The sequence below is a fragment of the Papaver somniferum genome, chromosome 1, assembly GCF_003573695.1.
Source record: "Papaver somniferum cultivar HN1 chromosome 1, ASM357369v1, whole genome shotgun sequence".
Lineage (NCBI taxonomy): Eukaryota > Viridiplantae > Streptophyta > Magnoliopsida > Ranunculales > Papaveraceae > Papaver > Papaver somniferum.
In genome coordinates, this window is record NC_039358.1 from 13,955,688 (window position 1) to 13,974,932 (window position 19,245).

General features: G+C 39.4%; 2 protein-coding genes across 2 annotated transcripts; one reads left to right on the top strand and one right to left on the bottom strand.

Moving 5' to 3' along the window:
- The first annotated feature begins 436 nt into the window (after positions 1-436).
- On the top strand, positions 437-1,522 carry LOC113350867 (pentatricopeptide repeat-containing protein At4g31850, chloroplastic-like). Its single transcript, XM_026594991.1, has one exon. The coding sequence runs from the start codon at positions 437-439 to the stop codon at positions 1,520-1,522; it is 1,086 nt and encodes a 361-aa protein (XP_026450776.1).
- Positions 1,523-17,510: 15,988 nt separating this feature from the next.
- On the bottom strand, positions 17,511-18,050 carry LOC113351079. Its single transcript, XM_026595161.1, has one exon. The coding sequence runs from the start codon at positions 18,048-18,050 to the stop codon at positions 17,511-17,513; it is 540 nt and encodes a 179-aa protein (XP_026450946.1).
- Between the last annotated feature and the right edge of the window lie 1,195 nt (positions 18,051-19,245).

Genomic DNA, 19,245 nt, shown 5'->3' on the forward strand with positions numbered 1-19,245 from the left:
GGAGATCTTCGCTCATTACTTGATCACGCAGAGTCATCCTCGTTCGTTCCACGGGTTGATCGACACGTATACTGCTCAGAGTGTTTAATGCGGGTAGTTGAGACGCATGCTCGTGTCAGACAAGTGTCTTCTGCCCCTGTCACATCCATGTCAGTTAACCTTCTCTTCACCGTTGATCTTAGCTTCTTTTGGGGATGAGATAAAGTAACTCTTCGGGAGTTATTTGGTGCTCCGCAGTACATCGTGTTTTCGATACATCTTTTAACTTCTGCCCTTAGATTTCTTCGGGCAAAGATCCGACGTCGACGGGACGGGCTTCTTGGTTGTGGGCGTGTGTCATCATGTTTTGATGACTTTGTCCGCATGCTCTCCATGTGTCTTCCAGTATACACGTGTTTGATGATGAAATATGTACACACACAACAAGCTTGGCGAAATGGGTCAAGAAGACGCTCTATGGAAACTTTTCTCCAAGATGCAGTTAGAAGGTATTTATCCCGACGTTGTCACATATAGCGCGGTAGTGAAATCTTTATGTCTATCGGACAATTTTGATGAAGTATTCAGGGTTTTGGAGTGCATGGAGATGAACAAAACCGTCGAACCACCGAATACGTACACGCACAATACAATCATCAAAGCATTTTTGCACCGGAAACAAATAAAAGAAGCTCTAGGAGTTGTTGGGAGGATGCATATTCTTGGGTTGGAACCAGATTCAATTAGCTTCAACTTATTCATCAAGTACTACAGTGATTTGGGTGAAGGGCAAGAGGCGTATTCTTTATTGAGATTTATGAGTACAACAGGAATTGAAATCAATGAGGCTAGTTATGTAACATGTCTAAATGGACTAATGAAGCAACGACAAAGTAATGAAGTTCTGGAGTTAATCGAGTACATACGACACTCGAACATTGTAATCAGCATTCGTGCTTGGAACAAGTTGATTTATTGGTTAAGTAAAACGGATCAATTCGAAGAAGGATACGGAATTTTCTTGTGGTTAAGAAACCCGAACGAAATCACCATGAACACTGTCATTCATATGCAGTACAAACATGGAAAAAATGAGAGAGCTTGGGAGGTATTTAAGTTAATGAATGAGAAGAAAATTGACGCCTCAGTGGTGACATACAATATATTGTTACATGGGCTGTGTGAACAGGGAATGGTTACAAGGGGATTTGAGATTGTGTTGGAAATGACAGTAAAGGGATTGAAACCAGATTTAATTACTTATAATACACTGATTAACGGCTTGATTAAAGCCGGTAGTGGTTCTGTTTCTTTAGAGAATTTTGTCAAGGAAATGCTTATGAAGGAAAACTTGCAGTATTATGATTTTTCTTGTAGATTTTGTCAGATATGGTCGTACAATGTGTATACTAGAGAATCATCACTAAAGAAGAAAAAGAAAACAAGGTACTTGCTTTTTGGTCATAGATTTTGGTCTCAGGTATGTAGATTTTCTCTTTTTATACTTGAGAGTGTTGGCTCCCCTTTTCCTCTTTATCTGTAAGACTTTCCAATGTTTTCTTGTATATATGCGTTTCCCATCTCCGACTGAAAAATCTGTCATAGACCCACAGGCCACAGCTATGAGAAACTAACAAGCTGCGTGCGGCATCATGCTTTTCGGATGTAGTCGACCATCTGGAAGTCAAATTCTTAGTTGGAAAAAGTAACTACTTTGTTTTAGTAGTTTCCCAATCTGTGTTGGTTGAACCATCTGTGTTGCCCGGATAAGCTCATTTTGAACCTCAAGCTACCACCATCTGAAAGTGAGCTTTTGTAATGTGGGAAGTGTGGCTGAATAAAAATGATATGCATATGATTAAAGAAAGTGGTGATTCACAAATTAAGAAAAAAACTAGTAAAACCATTAGGACCCTAATAAAAAAAAACAATGTTTCTTCTTTGGTGGCTCTCTGTTACCCAAAAGGGACAAAATTATATCAATAAAAAAACAAATCATGAGTTAGCAAACCCATCGCCGGAACAGCGGCCAATGAAACAACTAGTGGCAAAGAAAAAACCTACTTCTAATGATATATTAACAGAGCCTAGGCAGCTGATGTATTGCTTTATTCCACATCTTGCTTGAACAAGACTAAAAAGTCATTGCTTAAAAGGGAGTTGGTTTATACCGCTCTACACATGCCTCAAACAGCAGTATAATTGATCTAAGCATTTGAAACGACTAAAGTGAACATATTAAAGTCAAAAGGGGTTTAAAAGTTTCTTTGCTCATCACATCCACAGGATTTCGTCAAAAATCTTAGAAAAACACAAGTTAACCTGGAATCGTTAAGAATTCTAATATACATAGATTAAAGGAGCATTAATAGTCTAAACGGAGCACACCATAGTACACGCATGCATAGAGAATGTAAAGTTAGGATATCTATACCCCCACATTATCGATGTTCTGAAAATCGGTCCGGCCCGGCCGGACAACCCAGTGACTCGGTGACCCAGTCACCTTTCCGAGCTGGATAATCAGTGACCCAGCAAATTAAGTAAAAACTGGCTTCTTTTGTGTAAAACGGGTGACCTGGTCGTATTGACCCGTGACTCAGCGTACCCAGTGCCATTTAAATGGGTTGGATAATCCTAAATAAGAAAAAAAAAAAAAAAAAAAGGTTTTTCGGTGTGTTCTTCTGAATCTTTATCAATATAATTAACATATTATTCAAATTTGGAGACAGGTTTATAAGAAACATGACTAAAAATCTGGTCTCATCAAATTACAAATCTAAAAAACAGAAGAATAACAATGAAGATACATGACTAAAAATCAGATCTCATCAAATTGCAAACCCTAAATCTATTTCCATGCTTTCTTTTTAATCGATGTTGTTACTGTTATGATGCACAAACAACAATTTATAATCAAGACAAATATTGATTGTGATGCTGTGATATTTAGTGAAGATAAAAAAGAAATAAAATCAACGAGTACTGTGTATGTAACGAAGGAGGAACCAAGGAACAAAAAAAGAAGAAAAGAGAGAGATGGGAGGCCGAAAAGGTGGGGGACAATTAAAAATAAAGAGTTGTTAACAAATAGGGCTTCGTAACTATCTTTACATTTGACCAAGTGAACCCGGGTTGATACAGTGGTTAAACCATTTGACCCTGATCCAATAATTTTTCAGATTCGATGTCCGGGCCTGTTTTCAGAACATTGCACATTACTTATATCGCAACCAATGTAGTTAATATCGGATATCGGTTCATCTCGGTCGGGACCGATATACTGGTACGATTTTATATCGGGGATATTATCGTTGAAATATCGGTATAATATCGGTTCTAGATTTAGAGACTATAATTTTATATTAAACATTTTCTCCACACATTTTCGGATAAGATATAATAGATAACATCAATTTTATCAAAAAAACAAAAGAGTAACTTTAGTAACTTGCTTCGAGAGCTACATGCACCTCTACTACCACCTGGAAGACTTTCTTCGCCAAAATTACCCTTAAACTTTATAGAAAACGACCAATACCGTCTCATATCGGGAAATATAGGAAAATTTCGTATCGACCGAAACGGCCGATATTCGACCGATACGGCCGATATTATCGGGCGAATATCGTATCCCCGATATCCTTCTTATCGTATCGTTCTGGGCCGATATCCGAAATATCCCCGATATATCGGCCGATACGGCCGATATTGACTACATTGATCGCAACATATATCGTTAGAGATTCATGTGAATACTTCCTTCAAGTAGCTAACAATAATAATCCCTCTGTGCCACTTTAATTGCATACATGAGGTTTTTTTTTAGCAAAAACGTGCCAAAAGATGTCGATATTTTCCCCTAAATTTCATGATTATCAAGAAGGATTCTTGAACTAAAAACTAGTATATTACTCCCTCCGTCCCACCATTAAGTGATCTATTTGGTTTTTAATCTTGTCCCATCATTAAGTGACCTATATCACTAAACAAGAAGATATTTCTAAAATTACCCTTTTAATTGATTATAAGAAATATAAGAAATATGCATAATTTGATAGGCATGTTTATATTCGTTACGTAAGTGTTTTAAAATGCTTTTCAATGGTATAAAGTTTGCGAACATCCGTGGTGTAGTTTGAGAGATAAATCATTTCAAAATTTTATTAATTATTATCCATAAGGATATAATTGTAAAAAATGCTTAAAAATCTCTTTTTCCTTGCTTGCCTTAAAATTTGTGCAAACTTCAACTACGTCACTTAATAATGGGACGGAAGGAGTATATATTTGCAAAATTCTAATTAAGCAACTAATTTGGGACGAGGAGTAGTAAACTCACATAGCTGAAAGTAAGCACACGCCCGACTAAAATATACGTGCCCGACGAAATTGTAACTCTTGTTTTTTGGTACGAATAGCTAACAATTGCGACTCTTTTTCATTGACGGCTTTGCTCCTTTGCGAGATAAATTTAAAATTCAGACCTATGTCAGCAGTAAGACTGCAAATGAGCCCTAACCATATGCGTTGATCCCTAGGAAATCTCCTTTTTATGGCCTGCAAAAGAAACATATAACAACAATAACAATAATACTAATCAGTGTAGTGTAGCATCCATGCATATTGGTATTACACATAGGTAAATTAGCTGGCTGCTTAATCCTCCTAGAGAATTACTGAGAGTAGAAAGCAAAAGGAAATAATTTAAGCAGGGATACGAAATGGGAATCAAAGGAAGGGGCGTACACATATAGTATTGTATTCATCCCTGAGTTGGTTTGCTTCCTCAGTAGCCTGCTCAAGCCGTACACAAAAATCTCCCAATTTATCATCCCTAATCTGAGTGCAACAACAATAAGAGTAAGAATCTTTTTTTTGACTTGAAAAGGATGATTAAGGAAGTAAGAACACTAATAAGGCAACATTCTTACAATCTCAAATCTATTATTGGTATCACCGCTTCTAGTGCCCCTGGAAAACCACCTCTTTGTGACATTTTTTAGTGCCATCTGATTATGTTCGTGTTCTTCTTCCCCAATAAGTATTAGCAGAATTTAACGTTAATAGAACATCACCAGCCAGAGTTAAAGAGTTAAAGTGGCTGTTGAACAGAACCCCCTAATAGAAATTTCACAACATTAAAAATCAATCAGAACAACAACCAACATAAGTATATATTCTGGTGTTATAAAAGAGGAAGCCCTAAGTTTTCAAGCATAGAGAACTTTAAAAAGCCCCAGTTCTTCAAACAAATCTGACAATTTTTCCAAGAAAAAAATCAGAAAACTTGAAACTCAAACACCCCCCTAAGAGATAAGAATAAAACTCGAATATGATGAAATCAAATGGTAATTTAAGTAAGATCCGAACAAAAACAACGAAAAATACAAAACAAAAAACGAGACTAAACCCTAATCGGCATCATTTATTTATTTGTAAGTGAAAAGAGAAGGATCAGTGTTCTTACTGGTTTGCCTTCCTGCACGGAGGTGTTAGCGTTCTACACCTTTAACACTGGAGAAAGCCTCCCAAACAAGTAATAGGGCCGGATAAATTTTTTGATTGGGGGTCAGCCACCAGCTCTGATAAGAAAACTAACTTAAGTATAAACTGAATTGTCATTAACTCACTGTCTTTTCGTAAACAAGACTAGCATATTTATATGTAGCATAACTTGTTAAACAAGTTGCAATAATTAAAGAGAACTAGAAGAATTAAGGCAACTGCCTATCTAAGCAAAGTAATAACTAAACAGGGAAATACTAAATAAGGAAGTAGAGACTAAGGAGTTGGTACTGCAACATCTCGTCCCGCCTGAAAAACAACTTATCCTCAAGTCTGAAAGTCTGGAAAACTATCGATAATTGCTCCGCATCCTCCCAAGTTGCTTCATCATTTGAGCGATCTTTCCATTTAATAAGCCATCGCGTACCTGTAGTATTCCCTTTTTTGAACATCTTGCGATCCAGTATTAACTCAGGTAAATCAATGTTGATAACAACGGATGAACCAATCATTGACAACAAAAGAACGTTCAGTTCTATGCTTGTCTGCATAATTTTTCATCCTGACCTGAGCATCTTGTAAGTTGGAGTGGAGAATTTTCAAAATATGATCTCTAGATCTTAGTAAATCATCTACAACATGCACAAGAGTTGTGACAGGATGATAAGTAGAAATTGTTGGAGGAGCTTTACAATATAAATCCTGGTAGGGAGTCATTTTTATGGATGAATGATAACTGGTGTTATACCACCATTCAGCCCATGAAATCCATTTAGACCAATTTGTTTGACGAATACTAGGAAAACAACGTATATAACATTCTAAAGTTCTATTGGTTACCTCAGTTTTCCCATCTGTTTGAGGATGATAATTTGAACTCTTGCAAAGATGAGTATTTTGCAGAGTAAAGAATGTCTCCCAAAAATTACTCATGAAAATAGGATCCCGATCACTAACTATTGTTTTAGGCATGCCATGCATACGAACAATTTCACGTATAAAGACTTCGGCAATAGTGGAAGCAGTATAAGGATGTGATAATGCTATAAAGTGAGCGTACTTAGATAAACGATCCACTGCCACTAATATGGAGTTCTTCTTGTTGTATAAAGGAAACTCATCAATAAAATCCATAGAAATATTAATCCAGACATCAGTAGGAATAGATAACGGATGTAGTAATCCAGGAGGTGCTGAAGCTTCATATTTATTGCGCTAAAAAACATCACAATGATGTATAAATGTCTAGATGGAAGATTTCATACCTTTCCAATAAAACTTTTGTTGAAGGCGCTTGAAAGTTCTCAAATACCCAGAGTGTCCACCTATCGGAGTTGAATGGAACTCATGAAGTAGTTTAGCACACCATTCAGAAGTAGATACTACAACAACTCGATCTTTAAAACGTAAAACTCCATCAACATATGAGTAATTACGTTTATAAGTTGGGTCTTTGCGAAAATTTTGAATAAGAACTCCTAAGAAAGCATTTGTATGACATTCTTGAACAATTTCATTGAGTCCATAAAAAATGGGAGTAGAGATGGTCAAAAGTTGAGGATTAGCCATTCTTGATAAAGCATCAGTAGCTTTATTTGCAGCTCCACATCGATAGATGATTTCATAATCATATCCTAATAGTTTAGACAACCATTTTTTTTTTGTTTGAGAGAAGACAATCTTTGCTCAAGAAAATATTTAAGACTTCTATGATCTGTGTAAATTTTGAAATGTCTTCCAAGCAAATTAGGTCTCCATTTGTTTACTGCAGAGACAATAACAAGCATCTCCTTATCATAGACTGATAAATTCAAATTCTTACCTAACAAAGGTTAGCTGTAATAAGTAATAGTCTTGTTAGACTGCATTAAAACTGCTCCCAATCCATTACCAGAAGCATCACATTCCAAACAAAATTCTTTTGTAAAATCTGGTAATGCTAAAACTGGAGTGCTGGTAAACGCACGCTTGAGTTGATTAAATGTTGTTGAAGCTTGTTCAGACCATTTGAAAGCATCTTGTTTTAACAACTTAGTGAGTGGAACACAAATTTTCCCATAATATTTCACAAATTTACGATAATAACCTGCCAAACCTAGGAATCCTCTAAGATCTTTAATGGTAGAAGGAATAGGCCAATTCTTAATGCTTTAAATCTTATCTTCTTCCACAGCAACTCCTTCAGCTGAAACGGCATGGCCAAGATATCCAATAAAGTATTTTGCAAAATCACACTTAGATTGTTTTAGAAAGAACTTGTGTGTTCTTAATAAGTCAATCACAATCTCTAAATGCTGGAGATGTTCAGATAAAGAGCTACTATAAACCAATATGTCATCGAAAAATACCTAGACGAATTTTCAAAGGTAAGGTCGAAACACATCGTTAATTAAACTCTGAAATGTTGCAGGTGAATTAGATAATCCAAATGGCATTACTAAGAAATCATAGTGACCATCATGTGTCCCGAAAGCCGTTTTGTGAATATTTGCATCGAATAACCTGATTTGATGAAAACCAAAACGCAAATCCACCTTTGAAAAAATTGTCTTTCCATTTAGCTCATCAATCAACTCATCAACAACTGAAATTGGGTATCTGTCCTTGACAGAAACTTTGTTAAGTGCCCTGTAATCAACACACATACGCCAACTAGAATCCTTCTTTCTAACTAGTAGCACATGAGAAGAGTAAGGACTAGGTATTTGGAGAATGAAACCATCTTGTTTATGGTGAACCCAAAACATATATGTATTCCTTGTTGCCACTCCTGAGAAGATGGTAGTATCTGAAGTCATTATCCAAGCCTAACAAAAGCTTGTCTCAAAAAAATTACATCCTTTAGCATCTTAAAGGTGGAATTCCACCTGGTATCCACATCTAAATCCACAGACTTTGAAGCAGGAAGCTTAACTTGGGCCATTGCACATTCAAATCTCTCTTTTCTAGCCTGACTTGACTTGACATATTTTACACACTCTCTAACTGCATCTATAAATGGAGCAGCTACTTTGATTCCCCACCCAACAATCAAGTGCAATACATGATTCATACACCTCATTTGGAACATATCCTCATTAAGAACTAAACTGTCTTTGCTATCAAGCCATTTCTTCAGATTTTCCATCATAACATTGTTGGACCTAGCATTGTCAGTAGCTACAAGAAAAAGCTTATTGTCTATGTTCTAATCTAGACACACTGATTTCACTACAGATGCTAGAACTTCTCCAGAGTGTGGTGATGGAACTAAAGTACATGCTAGTGTTTTCTTAACTAGTTTCCACTCATCATCTATGTAATGCAGTGCCACACAACAATAACCATCCTTTGTATGCTTACATGACCACATATCTGTTGTTAAACTACATTTAGATGTAATATTGTCAAATTGTTCTTGTAATTGCAATTTGAACTCAGTTGTTAGTCTCATGATGTCTTCCCTAATTGTATTCCTAGTGTAAAGCTTAGCAGTAAGATTCAGAGACTTAACAAACTCTCTAAAATAAGGATGCTCAACTATAGTGATTGGATAACCATGTTTAGCAATCATTTTGGCAACTAGTATCCTAGTAGCAACAACATCATACTTCCAATTAGATAACTTGGTTTGAGCACTACCTGTTTTGACAGAAGTAATCTTCCTTTGTCCTTTCTTATTCTCAGGCTTTTCCATGCAGATTCTAGCATGGTAATGCAAGCGGTTGGTTCTTTGTTTACTGGGAGCAGGTATCTTTTTGTGACAATGTTTGCATTTAGTTATAAGTATCCCAACCTTCTTTCCAATTTTCCTATCAAAATCAACCCATACATCAGACCTTACTGAGCACAGTTTTTTCTTCTCTTCAGCTATAACTGGGTCTTCATCTACTTCTACATCTTTTTCTCTAGGACGAATTGCAGGTGTAACAAAATCAGGTGTTGAATTAATTCTAGAACCTTGAACTTGGTTGGATGCAGCAGCAGCAGGTAAATGTGATGCAACTGAAAACAAGAGATTATGTGAAGACCCAACATTGTTTGATGCTCCTCTCTCGCTTCGGGACATGATTAATTTCACAAATCTGAAATGTGAACCCTAATTTCAGAAACCCTAAATTGAAAATTGAGTTTTGAAGATTGAAATTAAACTCAAAGGAAATTGAAGAAGAAAACCCTAGTATCTAATCAGTAATCACACATGATTTCTATAGAGAAGACGATAATTTCTAACGAAGAGAAAACGATGATTGATTCAGCCCTAGTTTTCTCTCTTTTTCTCTGTGTTGTGTCGATAAAACTGAAGTGGAGAATGAGATTCATTCGACGAATACACCCTGGGTATAAGAACTTACACGTGCAATATGCACGTTACGGGATAACAGAACTAAACCTAACGGAAATACACGGTTCCACTACCGTTACGTTAAGAAGGGATTATCCGTTAGCTTATCGGTATCGGGTATCTGTTTACCGCTATGTCGGATGATAGTAGTAACGGCTAACGGATTATCAGTATCGAATTTTGGATAATCGGTATCCATTGACAGGCCTAGGTAAGCCGAGAAGACAAAGGAAAAAACAACAAAACGTCCTTGTTACTCCACCTACCTTTTTATCCGATGTCTTCATCCCACTAAGTGCCTCGACATCAGGATACCGAGAACATCACTTATCCGATGTCTTCAACCAAGTAGCACCATCGTCACCCATTTGGATTGTTGTTTACGTTTCCTCTTTCTGCTCGATAACATCAGACACGGAACTTCGATGACAACAGCTAAAACGCAGCTTCAAACCCTCTCTCGCCTTGAACTGATCCGAAATAGTTGGTTAACATATTTATTAATATCATGTCCGCTGATTCAATTTCCGATATGAAGTTTCCATGGTTGCTTGTTTTTGATTCATTTTTGTGTAAGACTTGAAGTTGCTAACGAAAGACTAAGCCTGCGGGAATAGAAGAACCGAAGCAGCGAGAAGTGGAGAGTTTTAGCTTGCACATTAACTGCTTGCCAACTCCCGAAGAAAGAACCCCATCTGATTCATCTAAATAGTGAATCACCTAAATAGGTGAAAAGTGCAAGTCGAGGCCACTATTTAGGTGGTAAATGTCAGCAGAAAAGAAAGAAAGACCAAGATTAAGGTGAAGGCACAATATCGAGCATGCTACCTCACACCATTGGCCTCCATCTTCACTACCGAAAGCAGTAACTCTTATCGAACACCCAAGAAACAAAGAACTTCAACGACATAGCTAATTTGGAATCGAAAAAGAGGGGGGATGGGAACCAATGCCTGTGGATGATGACTTTCATCAAAGACAAAGATAAGTTTCAGATGCTCTTAATCACAAAACTGTCTCCAGTCTATCAATTGCCGAAGTTAATGACAGCGTCACCAACATAAAATCTGGAGATTCAATCAGCAAAAACAATCTGAAAGCAACTACAGACATGTACTTTCCCAACAACCGAAAACAATTACAAAGATGAGTCTCACCCCATTCATCATACTTCCGATATTGCTATATCCAACACTCGACCACCAAAATCCGCACCCACCATTAAAACTCTCTCCGCCACTCATACATCTAACAAATGATAACTACCAACACCAAAATCCTCGCCCGCCATCAAAACCATCACTCTGTTGTCACCCGAGGACACCACTACCTTATACCATCAACTGGCGAAGTCAAGAAGAGGCATCATCAAAATTAAAGCCGAAGATTCAACCTACAAGACACAATTTGAAAGCTAATTGCTGCCGACAAAGTTTCCCTACAGATTCCCTTAAAACGATTAAATTTAATCGAGTAGAGAAGATACAGGGAAGTAAAGAATTGCTGTGAGAACAATAGATGAACAAACCCGAAGCCTACAAGGGAAGGATGTTGTAAGAATAATGACCCGAGATGCTAACAATCAAGGAGAGAAGACAAAAGGAAAAATCAACCTGTGGAGACTTAACACTAGGGGTTTCGGAAATTTAAACTCGAAAGCTGTATAGTAAACCCGCCAGCAGCTCCACTCTTGAAAAACACGACCAGCTCAGTGTGCAGACCATCAGAACCAACACGACACTATTCCAGAGCATGTTAGTTCTACATGACAGGACAGTAGTCCCTAGTTGTTGTCACGGCCTCAACCAATGATATATATCGAAGCGTTTATAAGGCTTTGCGGGGTAGAGGAGCACCTGTTTCGAGAGAAACACCAACATGAACGATTCTAAGACCCGAAGACCTCAAGAGAAGTACACAAAGTTGACAACACACGAGACTTCAAACAACCAGACTAAAGTCGAGTAAACAATGAGAACGGAGCCTTCTACTACGAGATGGAGGAAATGTGACTTGGATCTAAGAAGGGTGTCCAGCCTAGAGGCTACGCATAATCCTACTCTACATCATTCAGTTCGAGAAGGATTGAAACCTAATTAAACACACCAAGATCAAGTTCATACAAAAGATGCATATAACATCAGTTATGACTTGGATCTAAGAAGGGTGTCAAGCCCAAAGGCTACACCTCAAAACAAGAGGAATTCTAACAATAAGATCGAACCTGTGGTACACGGGTTCTCCATTTTTTCCTTACAGCTCCTACCCGTTATCACTGCAAATATCAGTGCCAGCAACACCACGACAGTCCAATACAAACCTTCACTATTTATCAATTGCCGAAGATGATAAACCACCACAGACTCATACCATCTTCTCGAGAATACCCATGCTCCTACTTCTCTCGACCGCACCATCGAAACAGCACCATGATCATCTCCAATTCTCCATCACGGGTAACAACAGCAACCCTTTCAAATAAACTTCAATTCCACTAAATCGAAATAGCCACCAACATTGAAGTCCGCGCCCATTATCAAATTATTATCCCGCTGCGACTTGCGAATAAGGCGGAGCTTATTCATTTCTAACCCCGAAAAGGTTTTTGTTCACGATACCATCGTCATGGACATTTCCGAACACATGATACACTCATGATTTTCAGCTGCAACAAAGTCGAAACAACCATAAAGCCGGCATTGAGTCCCGATTTAGCCGAGAAAAACCGGATCAATGAGAAGGTTCACGCTTCCACAATAACTATTTGCGAAGAAGTTCGCTTAGCAGAACTTGTAGATAGCTTCGGACTTCGACTAGTTCTTTTCACTAGCTCTACTCTTAACAGACATCTGCATCACCTATCATCAACAGAAGAGCAAACTTCCAAACGAGGGATCCCCAGCCATCACCCATGACAACAACTGCTACTACCCCCAGTCCCAGCTTCAAAAGTAGTCACGATGACCATCGTCATCTCACTGTCATCCGAAGAGATTGCTACTGCCAAGTCAATAAAAACTATCAACCCCAAAGATGCAAAGATCAACAACGACATTCATACCCACACAAGAAAGCAGATATAATACAAAGAACATGGTGAGATTGGAAAACAACCGAGGAATTAGAAAATGCAGATGCAATACAAGCAAAATGAAAAAACTAGAAAACAACTTAAGAACTGGATCGTTCTTATTTAAAAGAAAAGGGATGGGAGTATCTCTAATGATACCAATGGAATAAAGAAAAAGAACCACAGAAGCCAGCCTCCACAGCGCACCCCTCGTCACTAACTAACCATACGAACATGCCACAGCATGCATGGTGCCATCAAATTGGTCAAATACCACCGGAAGCATGAACAACAGCAGAGAAAGGTACAAAATTCTGGAGCAAGGCGATCACAGGTCCATCACGATAAGGGGATAAAACGCAACAATTCTTTGATTGATAAAGTCGTGGTATTTTGGAGGGTCAATCGATTGCATGAGACAAGTTACTGAGTCCGAAAGAAAAAGAGAGGGGGAAGAAATAAGAGGAACAAACCAAGTGAAAGACCACTTCCTCTGTTGTCTCCTCGGGGCTTACGACTCTCGCATACAAGACTGCACCGGATTGGAAGAAAACACAAAGCTAGCCAGTTTATTATTGTTCTTACGTGAATGTCTTAATATCGTCTCCACCTTCGACAACCATCCTCACTTTCACCGGCATCAATACAACCTTGCATCTCCAATATCAATATAAATACTCTTGGATTTAAGATAATTTCCCTTGAGAATAATGTTCTCTAGGAAACCCTTTTTATTATGGAAAATACTAGAGTTATGATGGAGATAATTCTCCTTATTCTAAATAAGGGAAAGCAAATAATACATATATTCTATTACACCTCCTTAGTCTGAGCGGGAGAGGAGAAAACGCTAAGACTATACCGAAAACGAATAAATAGCTGACGAGGGAGTCCTTTGGTGAAGATGTCAGCATACTGGTTTTCAAAGGGGACGTGTAGAACATGAATGTCACCAATACGAACTCGTTCACTACAAAGTGTATATCGATTTCCAAATGTATGGTGCGCTGATGTTGGACAGGGTCTCTAGACATATAAATCACACTCACATTATCACAATACACAATAGTAGCACGTCGTAGAGGAAGATGAAGCTCTAGAAGGAGGTTGCGAAGCCAAGTAGTTTCAGTAACAGCATTTGCCACCCCCCGCCCCCCGTTATTCAGCTTCAGCACTGGATCGAGAAACTGTAGCCTGACGTTTGGATGACCAAGAAATGAGGTTGTCACCAAGAAAAATGCAGTAACCCAAGGTTTATCGACGAGAGTCAGGGCATCCCGCCCAGTCAGCATCAGAGTATGCCGTCAAACTAGTGGTAGTGGAGACAGCGAGAAACAAGCCGTGATGAATGTTTCCCTGGAGATAGCGGATGATTCGCTTGAGGGACTGCATGTGGTGCTCTCATGGGTCGTGCATGAATAAATATACCTCTTGAACAACATATGAAATATCTGGTCGGGTGAATGTGAGGTATTGTAACGCTCCATCCAGGCTTCTGTATAGAGTTGGATCCTTAATCGCAGGACTTGAAGTTGCACTAATGTTGGAGTTGGTATCGACCGGAGTAGCCACTGGGTTACATTGTGTCATTGAGGCACGAGCAATGATGTCCTGAGCATAAACTGACTGAGATAAAAATAACCCTGAAGATGATCGAGTGACAGTAATACCCAGAAAATGATGTAGCGGCCCAAGATCAGACATGGAAAATTATATTTCATTAGATTAATGAATCAGTGTAGTAGAGCATTGTTACAGGCAGTCAAAACAATATCATCTACATATAGCAGTAAATATGTCGTCTCTGAGACGGATTGATAAACAAAGAGAGATGGATCACACATACTACCACGAAAACTGCAATCAGTGATGAACTTGGAAAACCTCTGAGACCACGCCCGAGGAGCCTGCTTGAGACCATATAGGGATCTGCGTAGTCGGCATACATAATCAGGGTAATCAGAATCAACAAATCCCGGAGGCTGATGCATGTAAACTGTCTCAGTCAGGTCACCATATAGAAAAGCATTCTTAACATCTAGTTGATGAATTAGACAAGAATGCGAAGTAGCAATAGTAAGAATAGTACGAATAGTAGTAGGTTTGACAACCGGACTAAACGTTTCAAAACAATCAACTCCAACCTGCTGAGATTTACCATTAGCAACAAGACGTGCCTTGTGTCGCTGTAGAGAACCATCCGCATTATATTTGTGACGAAATAGCCACATGGAACGAATGACATGAGCATCACGTGGTCGTGGTACAAGTTCCCACACATTAGTTTTCAACATAGCATTGTACTCATCTTTCATGGCGGCATTCCAACTTATGTCCCTAAGAGCATACAAGTGAGATCGAGGAAGAGGAGAGATATGATTACGGGTTTGGACATGAAGGTTTAGACGATTTATAGGGCGTAAAATTCCACGAGAGGCACGATTTTTGGGACGAGAGGGAGCTGTAGTTATGTGAGTTTTATGGGATGATGCTATTGTGGTAGGAGCAGAAGTTGGAATGGAGGGAGTAGTAGGGATCGAAGGTGCTGTGGAGGAAGGGGATACAGTGGATTGGGTAGGTTCTGTAGAGGGTCTGTGGGGATTGGATGGTGTAGGGTCTGTAGTGGTCGGGGGGAATTGGAGGGTAGGGAGGATGGAGGTACAGACTCGCTGGGGTGATTGACGTGGGTGGGTGGGAAGTTGACTGAAGTGGGGATGGAGTTGGGCAGAGAGGACGTCTGAGAATGACGTGAATAGACTCTCTGGACAGACTGGAGGGAAGGTGTTGCTGACGTGATGGACTGGCAGCAGGTGCTGGATGTGTGGAGTGAGGTACAGGAGAAGGACTGGTAGCAGATGCTGGACGTGTGGAGTGAGGTACATGATAGGAAAGTAGGGGGAGCTGGACAGACGCATGGGAGAGTAGTTAGGACTACAGTGAGGAGGAGTATCAGGTCCAGGAATAGGGATGGTGGGTTGGTTGACAGCAGTGGAAGTTTGAGAAGAATTGTATGAAAGATTATATGACGGATGGGTAGAGTAAGGAAAAGACTCGACATTAGAAGGGGTATTTGTATGAAGATTTGCGAATGGGAAGACATTTTCATCGAACGTTACATGACGAGAGATAATAATTTTATTTGTGGTAAGATCAAGACAGCGGTATCCACGGTGGTTGGGAGAAAAATCAAGAAAGACACATTTAGTGGAGCGAGGGGCAAGTTTGTGAGGATCATGCGTTCGGCCTTGCCATTTTGGGAAGAGGTTTGAGGACAAGAGAAACGAAAAACAAGACCATTGTCACGAGAAAATGTATGAAAGGAAGAGTTGTCAAATTCACGGACCATGTCACATTGAAAACATTTTATTTTACGTTCAAATTGAGTTTGAGCGAAGGAATGAAATTCCAAAAATTTGCTGAAAACTTGGGACTTGAATTTTAAAGGGTATAACCAAAGATAGTTTGTGAAACCATTAAGCAATATAAGATAATAGCGAATATTGGTATCGATATTTAAAGGGGAGGTCCATAAATCGCTAAGAATGATATCAAACGGTGCAAAAGTAGTGGAATTAGATTCATAAAATGACAATCGAACATGTTTACTAACTTGACATGAATGACAAAGTTTGGAAGAATTATTCTTATTACAATAAATAGATTTATTTGTACGTAAGACATCTAAAATGGCCTTTCCATGGTGGTCGAGACTGCTATGCAAAATATCTGGGGAAAAGACGGCAAGAGAAATGGGAGAAAACTGGGACGATTTTGTAGGTGGCACGGCAGAGTTGGTGATAGAGTATATCTCCCCAGAACTATCACAGCGAAGTATAATCTTCCTCGAACTCAGATCCTTCACAGAAAACCAGAAGGGTCAAACTCAACAGATACAAGATTATCAGTGGTGAACTTACGAACGGAAACTAATTTTTTGATGATATCGGGAACGACAAGAGTATTTTTGAGTTGAAGAGTACGAGATGGAAGGGTTATAAGCTTGGTACCACAAGCCGTAACTGGAATGTTATTGCCATTGCCAACTAAGATGGATCGTACATTGCTAGAATTAAAAACGTTATGTAGATGCATGGAGCTATACGCCTCGGCGATATCCGTGGGTTGCAGGGAATCAGTTGCAGGATCAAGGTATGCTTGGACACGACCACCTCCAGAATATCGACCACGTCGGTTGTTGCGGAAGTTGGAATTAGGTGGGCTGCGGAGTTGGTCGAGCTGCTGCCAAGGAGGCTTTGTTGGGTAGGGGCAGGGTGGAACAACCCAAAAGGGAGGCCAATACGCTGGGCTTGGTTGTCTGGGCCCATAAGGAGTTGGCAGCAGTGGTGGGCTTGCACTATACGGAGCAGCTGGGCCGTATCCAGTTCGACCGTCAATCTGCTGGGCTCTGGGAACACGGGCGCTGCTGTGCTGTTGGGATCTGTTGCGCTGTTGCTGGGCTCGGTCGTTTTGCTGCTGGGCTCTGTCATTCTGCTGGTGGGAACCTTTCCTGTGACGATATGTTGGAGCAGCAGCAGCGAAGACGGACGGAGATGGAGAGGTGGAGTGATGAGTTCGTCGGATTTCTTCACTGCGGAGTTGAGATCGAGCGGCATCCAAAGTAGGCTTGGATTATTGTATAAACGAGGCTACGGTATTGTATTCCTCCGGAAGACCGTTAACCAATTGGATCACAAGACGTTTGTCGTTCATTAGAAAATCAAGGTCACTCAAGCGATCGGACAGTGATTTTAGTTTGTCACAATAATCATCAACACTAGTACAATCAGAGAATTTAAGGTTGATAAACTTACTTTCGAGATGTGCAGCACGGCTGCCTTTGTTGTCTTGAAAAAGAGTCTTCAGGTGATCCCAAATCTCCTTTGAGGTTTTTCCTTTCTTGTGAACGGTAAGCATCAAATCCTTGGTCATGGTGGCGAACATCCATTGACGACAGAGAGCATCTAGTTGTTTTTCTGTGACGGCATCAATATCCGCAAGGTTTGTGGAACCATCAATGAGAAACAACAATCCATGTGCTTGGAGATGGATCTCAAAGAGAAAACCCCAAGATGAATATTCATCTTGTTTGATATCAAGGATACCAGGGATTAGGTGTTTGATGTTTGTGACGGCAAAAGCCGGGTGAAGAGATTTCTTTTCTCCTGCCATTGTTTGAGTTTTTAGAAAAGGAATCGATGGTTGGATGATACCATCTTGGATTTAAGATAATTTCCCTTGAGAATAATGTTCTATAGGAAACCCTTTTTACTATGGAAAATACCAGAGTTATGATGGAGATAATTCTCTTATTCTAAATAAGGGAAAGCAAATAATAAATATATTCTATTAAATACTACTTCGGAGACCATATGCAGCATCACGAGGGAACCAACATAGATCTATCATACAACGACAAACCAGATCATGAAAACTAGACTTTACCGATAATACTAAAGATTGGAATAAAGAAATGGCTGATGAGTGACAATTGATGCAAGAGAAAACCACAAAGCGGTAATATATCATCTTGAGAAGGTATTGGGGGTTAAACAAAGGAAAGGTTATACTGAGACTTCGAGAAGGAAAAGAAACAACTGTTTTGTTTACTATCACTCAATGATGAGATAAGATGAGGGGGCCAACGCCAACGACACCACTTCGAATCATACCAATTCTACATGATGGGATGCCAATCTGGGGGATGATGCCAACTAGAAAGCGTAAGAATGATAAAGAGTAAAACCAAAGTCATCATGTAAATGGAAGTACATCACAAAATGAAAATCCGAAGCGACCTCAAACCAAGCGACCAGATCAAGAGCTCATATAGGGGGCTTCGGCTGATGAATATCTGAATCTATCAACAATAAAGTCAAGAAGACGATGCTTCGAGAAAACAAGATCTTAAATCATGACTACCAGGGGACGTATTCTCAATACAAGCTATGACTGATTGTCAAGTCTCTAAGTCTCGATAAAACAGTCAGGTGGGCTAATGTAAACACGGGAATTTGACCAAATCCGAGGACAGTAATAGGAACCCCGAATGTCAACCGAAGTTGCCATTAACAATTCCAGGTTCACTATTGTCGATGACACAACGTAGGTGAGATGTCTCAAGGAACAGGGTGCCTCGAAGGAAATAACTAGTGGGTTCCCAAGTAACCCAGCTGTAATAATACATGTGTACGGTTGATAATAGAAGACTTACTAGAAAAGGTATTAGGGTACAGTGTACGGTACTTACATGTCAGGCTTTGTCTATAAAAGGAGGGATTCCTCCCAAAAAAGGATAGGGTTCTCCAGATAATTGTATTGTGTATTAGGATTAGTCCCACATTACCCTATGATAATTTAAGGGTGT

Bases quoted from the DNA above. Each gene is read 5' to 3' on its own strand.
- LOC113351079 (XM_026595161.1), bottom strand. From the start codon at position 18,050: ATGGCAGGAGAAAAGAAATCTCTTCACCCGGCTTTTGCCGTCACAAAC.
- LOC113350867 (XM_026594991.1), top strand. From the start codon at position 437: ATGGGTCAAGAAGACGCTCTATGGAAACTTTTCTCCAAGATGCAGTTA.